We start from the raw sequence: 12,154 nt of genomic DNA on the forward strand, positions 1-12,154 counted from the left end.
ACAGAAGAAGGAGGAGTGTAGAGGGACCATTGAAGATGATTGGTGGGGCTGGAGGAAGATGAAGGATGAGCAGGCAAAGCCTATCTCTCAGGACAGGCTCAGGCCATAATTAGTGGTGACCTGGTACATGGGGAGCCACCATGGACCACATCCATGACTCAATAGGAAAATCTCCCTATAGCAAGGATTTGTGGAGAAATGATGGGCCAGCACTAGCCCATCCTTGAGACTCCTGAAAGAAAACAAGGCTGTTATAACAAAACCTGGGATCCAAAAGTGTTGCTCTGCTCCCCCAGGAAGCTGGAGATGGATCACTTTAGGCTGGCTGTGAATTGCAGCTTAGCAGGCACTGAGGAAAAGCAGAGGAGCCAGGGAATGATTTGTCTCTTGCAATTTCTCAATCGATATCCAGCCCCTGACGTTTGCAAACAAAAAGCAAAGGAAGGAAAGTGGCAGGTGCCAGAGTGAAACCTAAATGTGATACTGTGGGTGGAAAAAGGCTGCCAGACCTGAAAAGCCTCCAAGCACGAAAATCAAAGAGGAGGAAATTGCAGGAGAAATAAAAGAAGTACTTGCAATCAGGAGGTGCTACATCTGGAGACAGCCCACAGCCAAACAGCACCGTGCCTGTGCTTTCCCAGGTGGGCTTGTGAAGAAGCCCAGGCTCCAGGAGCCCACAGGATCCAGACTCAGGCTTTGAAAGAGGCCCTTCCCACACAAGAGCCCTGGGGAGATAAGCGTCTCTGGGGCTGGGACATAACAAGAGCAGCACCACAGGCTGGTGCCAATACTGAGAATTATGAAGCCTCATGATGGAAATGATGTGTCCATTGTGGCTCCAAGCTCACCCTGCCTGCACCTGGGAATTCCTGGGCAGCAGCAGCAAACCAAGGTCATCTAAAGAGCAGCAGCTCTGCTCAGCATCCCCCATGCCCAGGGTTGGGGGCTGGCTCTTGTTTGCTGCCCAAGCCGGGATGCTGCAACCCACCATCCCCAGCATGGGCAGGAAAACACCTACAGGCAGCTTTGCTGAGGCCAGCACAAGAGATCACAGAATCACAGAATAGTTGGGAATAGGAGGGACTATAAAGACCATCTCATTCCAGCTCCTGCCATGGGTAGAGACACTCTCCACCAGACAAGTTGCCACAGACCTGAGGACAGATGGCAGCAGGCAGGGGTTGGGCTGCCTCAGCTTTTGTAATGCTGCCATTCAAATTGGGCAGGACCTCTTCCACAGGGGATCCATGAAAGCACACTGCAGCACCACAGCCTCACTGGAGGAAATGCAGCAGTACCAGAGGCCCTGGGCACCATGATGAACCTCCCAGCTCCTAACTGGTCCCCTGGCATTAAAAGCATTCTCCCCAGGAGAAGGAAACACACTGGAGGGAGCAAAGTCTGGCTGCAGGATGCAAGCGGAAGAGAGTAGATAGGGCAGAGACAAAAGGAAGGAAAGAATAAGATTAAAGACAACAGTAAAGTCCAGAATGAGGCAGGATGGCTTGGTGGGATTGGTGCACTTTTCTTTCCCTGGGGCTGTGGGTACGGATCTTTCTTGTTGTCCTGGCCTGCTGCAATCCATGGGAATCCTTTGGCTGGCTTCAAAGGGTGTGAGAGCAGGGTGTGAGATGATGACATGGGACACAGTCCTGACACAGGCTGGGCACCTCCAAAATGCCAAAAGCAAACCCCACTTCCCACTCCCAGGGGGTGGCTATGGGTACCCTTCCCAAGGACAAGCTCCTACCTTTGCTGATGTCCTCATACTCCAGCCAGAGCTGCCGCTGGACCTGCCTGTTGGGATACCAGATGGAGCAGGACTCCTCAAAGCCATACACGGCCTCTTGGATGTAGTGGTTGCCAAACTGGTCCAGCAGTGCCACAAAATCTGCACGGGAGGTGGCTCCATCCAGAGAGTGGAGTGCATTGCTGAAGGCTGGCAAGGAGATGGAGGAGATGCTCAGTTCCCAGTGCCCACCAAGCCCTTGCTACCCCGTACACACTCACAATGGACAGCCAGCCTTTGAGCCCATCACCTCTCAGAATCTCTGCTGGTCAGAGTGACTCTGAGATATGTACAAGTCTCTTTTCCCAGCCTGGCAGTTGAAGAAGGAGTCAGGATTCTTCTATTCTTGGTCTCACGGTTGTTTATCATTTCTTATCTATAAAATTCTTTCTCCAACCCACTGAGGTCTGTCTGGCAGGTTGGGTTGAGGCATACTGCCCATCCTTGGGGCAGTGTTATCTTTTATACTAAAAACTACATGTACACTATTTACCATAACTTCCCAATACCTATCACCTATGTTAGACAGTGAATTTCTACCTTAAACCAATCCAAAAGTGCCACTATCACCCAGAAGATGGAGGCTAGGAAGAAGAAGGAGAAAGGACAAGGCATGCCCAAATTCCTCCATCTTGGGACCCCAAGCCCCCATTCTAAACCCCTAAAAATCTATTTTTCACCCGGTGACAAACTAACTATTATTCTACTTAAACTCTCTTGACTTGTAATTCTTCATATAAAGGCTGGTAATTTGCTCCATGGGTCAAAATCAAAGGCACAGAGTCTTGGGCTCTGTGCCAAGGTCCCAGAGCCCCTTGGCAGGGTCTTGAGTCCCCCAGGGCAGCCAGAGGAATCTCCTGGGTTCTGACAATCACCTGCCAGCAGAAGGCTCTGTCACCTCTAGCCATCCTCTCTCCCCTAGTTCCCCATGTCCCTGCACACTTACCCTGGGAGATGGTCATCTGGTTGAGCCGGACGTGGTACATGACAGACTGCACCTTCCAGTGCTGCAGCAGGGGGTACCCAGACACCTCACTGAAGTTCACCATCCCTGCCAGAGAGAGGACACAGGGACTCAATGCCACTGCTGAGCAATACCTCACCATGGGGGTGGCTGCAGCCCTTTGTGCCTTGGGCAACCCAGCCAGCAAGGTGGGAAGAAACCAGGGAAAAGGGTTCTGTACACACCACATGCCCCCAGGGAGGCTTTCAGAGCTGAGGGTCAGGTGGTCCCCAGCAATTAAAATGACAGCTTTGAAGGAAAACACGTAGGCTTGTCTCATTTTGCTCTGCTCTGGAAGATAATGAGCCTCCTCCTGCTTCCTTCCCAGTGCCCACTCCCAAGGCATGCCCAGGTGTGCTAATTATGTCACTAATGAGAGCTGTGCTTTTTAATGAGCTGTTAGCAGGCCTGGGGACAGTCACCGTCATGCCACATGTGCCCAAGGGTGACCAGGAGGCCCTGGGTCCCCCTCGGCTGGGACTGAGCTGAGTGGGCAGCAGATGGGCAGGGAAATCACTTCCTATTGATGCTAATGTTCCCTCAGGACTCTATGGCAATGCTGGGGCTGGAGAGGACCCAGGGTTTGTCCTTCTCCTTCAAAGACATCCCGTTTTTCAGCCATTCAGCTGTGAGTTACAGAAGCCAGGAATTCATGGAGACCTGGGCTGGTGCGCACTTACTCCTGCCCAAAGCAGCTCAGCTTCTATGAGCAGAGGGACAGAGAGGCCACAGAGCCTCAGACAAAGCCCCAGCAAGGGAACTGAGGGGTGCTCATGGCTCTGAGTTTGGTGGCCAGAGCATCCCCGAGTGCCACAGCAGGATGCTGGGACAGGCCACCTCCTCCCTCTCAGCTCCAGTGCTGCACAGCCAGCACGTCACAGCAAGTTCTGCTGCCAACAGGCACCCAGCAGGAGTTCAGGAGGATAGCAGTGGGCATCCCCCCCTCTGTAAGGAGACCTGGAGACAGAATATAAGCAGGATAAGATCCTTTGCCTTCAGCACCTCTCTCTTCAGTGCTGCCTGCTGCCGACAGCTTCAAAGCCTTGCTCTTCCCTGCAAAGTGTTTATGCAAAAACAGCCCTTCCTTACTCAGCAGCTCTGCCTCTCGTGTATTCACAGTGATATCCAGGCTTCTGACAAGCAGAGAATATTTTACTTATTTTTCTTTCTTTCCTCTTTTTTTTTTTTCCTCTAAATCAGCCACAAAGCCAGCAGAGTGTGGGAAATGAATAACATCATTTACTGGCTTTTACCTCCCCAGCATAATTGCCAGTGAAATCCCAGTCCCACTGACACTGCTGTGATGCTGAGGCTGTGGTGGCAGCCTGTGCATGCCTGTGCTTCCCTCTCCTGCCTGTGCCTTCCTTACATCCATGTAACCATGTCACAGGCAGGAGAGACCCAGTGGGAGGCAGGTGTCCTCCAGCACCTCCAGGCAGGGTTGAGCATCCCCAGGGAAGCAGGAGTGACCCACCCATCCATCTCTCCTGGGGAAGCTCAGCCCCCCAAGACCCACCAGCACCCTCCTCCCTGCCGAATCTGCCTGCACCTTCACTGCCATGCACCCTGTCAGGGCAACCAGCATCCACCAGACCCTGGATACAGTCCATGGGGGCTCCCCAAAATCCTCCTGGAAGCTCTGCCAGACAAAGGGAATGCACAAGCTCTGCTATGAGACAAAAACAGCCACATCCTGTGCTTAGCAGCTCCTCGATGTCAGGGCCATTTCAGCCAACAGTGCTGCACTAAGGTAGAAAAATCACAGAGCAAGGCTTCATAAAATCATGCCTGCTCTCTGGAATCAGTGGCTGGCCTGTCAAGCTAGCACTTTGCAAGCTGCCATGTGAAAACAACCCTCTTGTGAGAAATTTGTTAATATAACAAACTTTTCCTGGGTTAAAAAATGACTTACACCTGCATAAACTGTGTGTGCACCATTAGATAGAAAAATGAAAACTATCTTTAACAAACAACTGTTCCTGCATGTAGACACCAAGAGTTTGAGTGACCAATCAATACAGGATAACAACTTGTTACGAACCAATAAAGTAATTGGCAAGAAAGCTACTGACCAATTGGAGTCCCACAGGAGGTCTGTAAAACTGTATAAAAAGGAGTTATGTGAATAAAAAATGGTTTTTTTCCCTCATGAAGAAAATGGAGTCCTGAGTGATAAACAGCAACAAACACCAAGGAAATGAAGGCTACTTATGAGTACTGGAACTTGGAAAAAAGGCAAATCCTTGAAGGCTGTCTAGGAACCTATGATAACCTATTACTCATGGCCCATGATGCTCTGGTATAGCAAACCAAAACATTTTGGTTTGGTGGCACCGGGTTTTGAATGCTTCATTAAATCAGCAAAGAAATCAAAGGTAGATGGAAAACTATTTTTGCCTTAAGAAAAAGAAAAAGAAAAGAAAAATTCTTTTGTAAATGCCCCAAATAGTTGATGGATGCTTGAGTTTTTACACTCCACAATTAATTTACAGCCTTTGCCTTTCCTTCATTTTTAATGCCTTCCTCTTACTGGAACAAGGGAACCAATCCTCAGCTGCTGGTTCCTTTGTGTGCAGCTAAAGCCAGACTAGACATATCCCCCAGTAGGGAGGTTGGGGTGCTGAGCTGGACATGCTGGCAGCTCCCATGCCCCTGGGAGAGGCATGGATCCAGCTGGACTCACTCACCAGTGAGGAACTCAGGGTCGGGAGTGGGGTCAGAGAGCTCCTCTTGGCACTGGTTCTCCAAGGGCACTGTGGCCACCACCAGCCCATCAGGCAGCTGCTGCTCCAGGCCCCGGGCAAAGTTGTTCTGCCTGGAAGTGAATTGCAGAGAGAAGAGCAAGGCTGGGGGACAGCACTGACTGCTAGCAAGTGACCCATCCCAAAAAACCACCTGGCACTTCTCCTTTCCTTCAGGAACAGACTAAAAAGATGTCTACTCTTGATGGAAAGTGTCAGGCATGACACCCTCCCCACCAGCCCCTCCATCTTCTGCAAAGCAAAGCCAAGCATAGATGGACAGGCAGTCTGCCACAGTCCAGCCCCAGGCTCCTTCCACACCTTCTGTCTTAGACATCTTTTCATGAAAATCCTTTCCTTAGGATTTTTCCTCCTGAGAAGCTGAGAGGCCTCATGAACAAAATGTAAACAATTATTATCTGCTGCTGTGGAATGCAACAGATGCATCTGTGATTGGTCTCATGTGGTTGTTTCTAATTAATGGCCAATCACAGCCAGCTGGCTTGGACTCTCTGTCTGAGCCACAAACCTTTGTTATTCATTCTTTTCAATTCTTAGCTTAGCTAGCCTTCTGAGATGAAACCTTTTCTTCTATTCTTTTAGTATAGTTTTAATGTAATATATATCATAAAATAATAAATCAAGCCTTCTGAAATATGGAGTCAGATCTCTGTCTCTTCCTTCAACATAAGACCCCTGTGAACACCGTCACAGCCTTCCTCTTGGAGAGGATGCTGAGGTCTGACCCTGCTGGGGTGTGTAACTCACCTGAAGGTCCCTTTGAGCACCTGGCCTGGTGCCACCTCCCTGGTGTGGTTGTTGTAGCCGTAGAAGAGCTCCCCGAAGAGGGTCTGGTTCATGGGCAGCTCGCGGGGCTCGCCGCAGTCCCCGCCCTCAGGGCACGACTCCGAGATCAGCTGGCACGAGCGCCCGTCCGCGCCCAGCTTGTAGTCCTCAATGCACCTGGGGAGCCAGCACGGGGCACCCTGTCAGCTGCAGCCCCCAACAGTGAGCACAGACACAAGAACAGAGGAGACACCCTTCATCCCAACCCCACCAGCTCAGGGGGGTGGCAGCAATGGACAGCAGCACTTTGGGGTGTCCCCGTGGCCAGGGAGGGGATGAGGATGGGCCACTTCTGGGAATCTCTGCTGGTCAGAGCGACCCTAAGATGCATTAGAAAGTCTCTTTTCCTAGCCCAGCAGTCAAAGAAGGAGTCAGAGTTCCTTTATTCTTGTTCTCAAAATTGTTTATTGTTTCTTATCTATAAAATTCTTCCTCTGACCCACTGAGGTCTGTCTGGCAGGTTGGGTTGAGGCACACTGCCCATCCTTGGGGCAATGTTATCTTTGTACACTAAAAAGTATGTGTACACTATTTACCATAACTTCCCAATACCTATCACCTATGTGAGTTTCCACTCCAAACCAATCTAAAAATGCCAACATCACCCAGAACATGGAGGCTAGGAAGAAGAAGGAAAAAGGACAAGGCATGCCCAAATTCTTCTTTCTTGGGACTGCAAGCCCCCATTCTAAAAACCACAAAAATCTATTTTTCACCCCATGACAAACTATTATTCTACTTAAACTTTCTTGACTTGTAATTCACATAAAGGTTGGCAATTGTTTTTTCCATGGGTCAAGATCAAAGGCACAGGGGTCTTGGGCTCTGTGCCAAGGTCTCCAAGCCCCCTGTCAGGGTCTGGAGTCCCCCAGGGCAGACAGAGGAATTTCCTGGGCTCTGGCAGTCACTCACCCACAGAACATGAGGATGTTGTAGAGCAGGGGGTCCTCGGGCAGGGGCACCATCTGCTGCAGGCACAGCTGCTCGCAGCCCCCGTTGAAGCCGTCGGAGCAGTCCACGCCCACGTGCCGGTCGTAGCAGCCCGTGCCGTCCTTCATGGGGCTCAGTCCTGTGGGGCACTGGTGGGGTGGGGGAAATAGGGGATGAAAACCCATGGGAAGGTTTCTGTCTGTGGGGCTGAGGTGGAGGGCAGGGCTCCACCAGAAACTGCAGCCTGAGCAGTGCCCAGGGGCTGCAGAAAGGACAGCAGCATCCTCATCTGCAGAGATTCCTCCTGCACCACTTTGCAGCCCTCAGGAGTGTATCCCCTGAGGTGGGAACCCCCTAAGCCATCTCCTATCAAAGCAATGTGCTGGTATCAACCCCACTCTCCAGCAACCCAGCTCCAGTGACAGACAAAGCCGTGCTGCCCTTTCCACACCCACTTTCTGCCCCACTCTCACAGCCTCTTCCCCCCAATGCCCAGCTTTGCTGACACTGCAGCCCCACAGTCCCCCTGTTTTGGGGCAGAGCAGCTGTGGTGGTGACACACACATGAGTGATCTGCAGCCTCCCACAGAGCCAACAAACAGATGGACTCTTACTGCCTCGTGTGCTCAGCAACAAAGGAGCTGCCAGCCCAAAACTATTCCCTGCTACAAAATCAACCTCAAAACATGCACCATAAAGTGACAGTAAGGGAGGCAGGGTTCCCTTTGTGGCCTGCCCTTCCTTGCTGACACCAAGGGGGGTTCCAGGAGCCTGGGGACACTCACCACACAGCCCGTGGAGTCCAGCTTGCGGTCCGAGATGCAGCGGAAGTTCTTGCTGCAGCCGCCGTTGTCCCGGGAGCAGTCGCGAACGGGCCCGAAGGAGTCCAGCAGCACCTCCAGGCTGTCGAAGGAGGACGAGGTCATCAGCTCTTCCCTGTGAGGAGGAGGAGGAAGAGGAGATATGTAATTGCTGCTTCCATGAGATGTTGTGGATGCATGCATGACCGTGGCTGCTGCATGGGTTTTTGCCGAGCTCAGGCTGACGGTGAACTGGACGGCAGCCGAGCTTTTAGAAGGATGCAGGAGCTCCTGAGGAGGAAACTGCCAAAAGCTCGGCTTTGCAGGACTAAAGAGGGGCAGGTTCATGGTTGTATTAATCTCGTGGGATGGGGATGCCAGCTCTGCTTGCTGAAGCCCCCCCTGAGCTCCCTCACCCTGCCATGGCACCTACCTGACCTCCACTGCATCCTCCATCACCGTCATGTCAGTCTTGCACTTGGCTGAGGGGTTGATGGCCAGCTCAGCTGGTGGGATGACGAAGCTCTTGCTCAGGGGCAGCCACATGCCCTCGCCCAAGGTGTAGGTGAATCTGCCAGGGAGAGCAGAAAAGGCTTGGACAAAGGAAAAAGCTGACCCTGGAAGGTTGTCTCCACCCAAATCCAAGCCCTTGAGCCTCCCTGCTCATCCTGCAAGGATACCAGCCCAGGCTAAGGTGTGTGGGCAGGCTAAAGTGGGGTGGCTCCTCCAAATACACCCAATGATTCCCAAAAATTGCATGTTACTTTAAAAAAAGGGCACTTTCATTTTCCATAGAAACCCTCCTTCAGAGCCTAAAACTCACTCTCACCACGGACAGGGAGGAGGAACTGGCTGCTGGCTATCCAGCACCCACATGAAGCTGCAGAGGCATCTTCCCAGCCATGTTCACATGTCCCCAGGAGGTGGCACAGGACAGCTGTGCTCAGCCCTGCCAGCTGGGCTACCTGCATGCCCTGAGTCATATTTAAGCCCCAAAATGTGCTGAGCATGTTGCCTTCACTGCTTACCGAAAAATCTTGTCAGAAGGCTGCTCGCCCAGCACCAAGTCAAAGCCACGCTGGAAGATGGTGTATGGCCAGGGCCTGGAAAAGAAAACCAGGAGCATCACACTAGCATCATGTCCTCACAGCTGCTCACAGCCCAAAATGCCTGCTCAGCCCCCAGCTCACATGCAGAAGGGTCCTGGGGTAGGATGACTCCAAGGGTAGCCAGGACAACACAATACAATAGCCTCAGATCCAAGATCTTAATTTTGGGGTCCCTACAACATCAGATTCTCGTCCCAGCTCCAACCTGCCAATAGGCCAGTGGTGTGCTGCATCTGTTATTTTGGGGTTGGATGCACTCCAGAGTCATCTTCACATCCCTTCATGGTACCACCTGCCTGGTCCTGTTTTAGCGATTTGCATCACAGCTATTGAATTGCAAAAAGGAAACCAAACCACAGCTGGACCATCTCTGTGAGGTTTTTGCCAGGCAGCACATCAAGCCTGGGACCTCAATTTCACCACTTGCCTTATTACCACCCTTTTTTTCACTGTTCCAGGTGGGGGAGCTTTGCAAAGTGGGCTGGAAGACAAGGTGGAAACCTGGAGCCAAGCAGGAGGCTGGAGAGCTGGTCCATCCCTGCTGTTGTAGAGAGCACAGGGTGATGAGTGATGAGCCACTAAGATTTGGAGGCTGGTACCGTTCAGTGGGACATCCATGGCCATGACACCTTTGGGACATGAACCCCCAGCAGCACAGCCCTGCTGGCACACCACACTCACAGAGTGAGACAGACAAGAGACCCCACTGCCAAACCCTAAAATTCCAAATTCCCTCTGCAAAGAGCTCAGAGCTGGGGAGAGGAGATTTTCCATCCCATCGCATCACTGCTGCTAAAATTCAGAATCAAGAGTGTCAGGTGCCAGTGACAAACCCAGGGATTTTCTCTCGAGGCAATTACAGCTCTCCTGCACAAGCAGTTTAATTTCTAATCTGAAGTTGTTTCAGCAAGGACAAAAATAATATTAATAATAATAATACAAAAATCCTGCCTGCAGGATTACAGCATTCCTTTGCTGGGATACAATGCTGTTCTCCTGTCTGGTCAGCTGGGAGCTGGGGATTACATTCAGCCCACAATTGGATTGCCTTGAATGAGGTCAGCCTCATCCAGAAAGAGATGTGCTCCTTGTGTCTCGCCAACACCTTGAATGCTTCACTCCCCCACCTTCCAGTGCTCCTGCAGATGGGTTTTATTCTTGCTTTTGAGGAGCACATCGGGCTGGGAACAAAGGCAGAGGCTGTATAGAAGCGAGGCATTGTTCCCCATCAATTCGGGTGGAAAAGTGGTTGTGGAGAGCTGCTCTTGGCTTGCAGCAGAGCTCAGTGCTGGGGCAGGTGCTGCAGGTGCACAGGGACTGCCAGGCCTCTGCCTGGTGGCACATGTGGACACACCCAGGACATGGAGCCAGTGTATTTGGACCCACCTGGGAGACTGAAATCAGCACCCAAGCCATGGTGTGTCCACCCAGGATGCAATTTCCAAATGTGGCTAAAATCATAGAGTCCCAGAATGGCCAGGGTTGAAAGGGACTTTAAAGATCATCTCATTTTACCCCTCTTCCACTAGCCCAGGCTGCTCCAAGCTCCATCCAGCCTGGCCTTGAACACTTCCAGGGATGGGGCAGCCACAGCTTCTCTGGGCACCCTGTGCCAGGGCCTCCCCACCCTCATAGTGAAGAATTTCATCCTAATATCTAATCAAACCTTCCCTCTGTCAGTTTAAACCCATTATCCCTGTCCCTAACACTGCATGCCCTTGCAAAAAGTGATGATGGCTTTGATCCAGGGAAGAGGTTTCTGTGCTCCAGGAAGGGACATGTGGCATCTCCTCAGCCTGCCACACTTTTCCCTTATTTGGGATCAAAAAAGCCCCTTAAATGCAATGTTCAGCCTTTAGCTACACCCCTACATCGCAAGGGAGAGTCAGGCTTGCATGGCCTTCAGAGCTCACAAAAGAAAGTGGGAATGACCAGCAGCTCTGCAGCTGATCAGGTTGGATTAAATGGGCCAGGAATGACAGCTCTCAGCATCTTGCAAGCCTTGGCACTCAGGTGGGTATTGAAACAACAAAATGGGCAATCACCAGGGCACCTGAGAAACAGCAAATTCCCCACACTCAGCCAGCAAGTTCCCAGGGCCAGAGTGCTGCCAGTGAATCCCCAGGACAACCTTAAGCCTCTCAGCTCTTCTAGATGGACCATTATCTGCATGCTTTGCTCCACATCTGGGCATGAGTGGAAGCTCACAAAACACCTGCTAAGCCCTCCAAACCTGGCACTGCTGGAGATGCTTTGAACCAGCTCAACAGGCCCTGGCCATGCGTAAATTGCAGCCCCATGGGGAGGAGGCCAGACTGACTTGGAGCATCCAGAACTGTGCTCCAGCTTGAAAAACTTCCAGACAAGATGGGTGGGGTGAGGAATAATCCCAGAGCTGGCAGGATGTGACTACCCACCGTGAGCTAACCTGGAGCAGCTGGAGCTGACAGGAGGCTGGAGGGGCTGCAGGAGAAGGTACAGGAAGCTGCTGCAGGGGAGTGTGACTGAAATGTCACTGGAGGAGAAAGTTGTTACACGCTGGAATAGGTGACTTCACACCTGGTTCCCTGACCTCCTGTGCTTTTTAGGGTTTTCTACCAGTGCACAGCACAAGGATGGCCATGCCAGGATGAGGAGACCCTGCTGCACCCAGGACCCCAAAATGGGGACCCATGCAGACCCAGAATCACCCTGACAGGAAAGTGGATTTGTCTTTACAAACAATATATAGGTTGTAATATATAAACAATAGTGGATTTGTCTTTACAAACAGGCTGTGGGTTTGCTGGGAGATAAAATTATCACTGGGAGATAAAAGAAATAATGGGAAGGATTCCACTGATTGATGAATGGGAAAAGATATTTGCTTTTTTAGGTTTGCTGATAAATGAAATTAGGCATTGAAAGATGAAAGAAACAATGGAGAAGAAAAAACC

General features: G+C 51.4%; 1 protein-coding gene across 4 annotated transcripts in view; it reads right to left on the bottom strand.

Moving 5' to 3' along the window:
* ASTN1 (astrotactin 1) overlaps nt 1-12,154 on the bottom strand; it is a 73,528-nt gene that overhangs the window by 24,921 nt on the left and 36,453 nt on the right. For all 4 annotated transcript variants that reach the window (XM_074546340.1, XM_074546341.1, XM_074546338.1 and 1 more), the window contains exons 9-16: nt 9,138-9,212; nt 8,543-8,680; nt 8,095-8,245; nt 7,292-7,458; nt 6,302-6,496; nt 5,480-5,607; nt 2,736-2,840; nt 1,751-1,939 (exon numbers count right to left, since the gene is read on the bottom strand). In XM_074546340.1, coding sequence (XP_074402441.1) covers nt 1,751-1,939; nt 2,736-2,840; nt 5,480-5,607; nt 6,302-6,496; nt 7,292-7,458; nt 8,095-8,245; nt 8,543-8,680; nt 9,138-9,212 — 1,148 coding nt within the window. The remainder of the gene's footprint in view (nt 1-1,750; nt 1,940-2,735; nt 2,841-5,479; nt 5,608-6,301; nt 6,497-7,291; nt 7,459-8,094; nt 8,246-8,542; nt 8,681-9,137; nt 9,213-12,154) is intronic.

The sequence above is a fragment of the Zonotrichia albicollis genome, chromosome 8 (genome assembly GCF_047830755.1).
Source record: "Zonotrichia albicollis isolate bZonAlb1 chromosome 8, bZonAlb1.hap1, whole genome shotgun sequence".
NCBI classification, from domain to species: domain Eukaryota; kingdom Metazoa; phylum Chordata; class Aves; order Passeriformes; family Passerellidae; genus Zonotrichia; species Zonotrichia albicollis.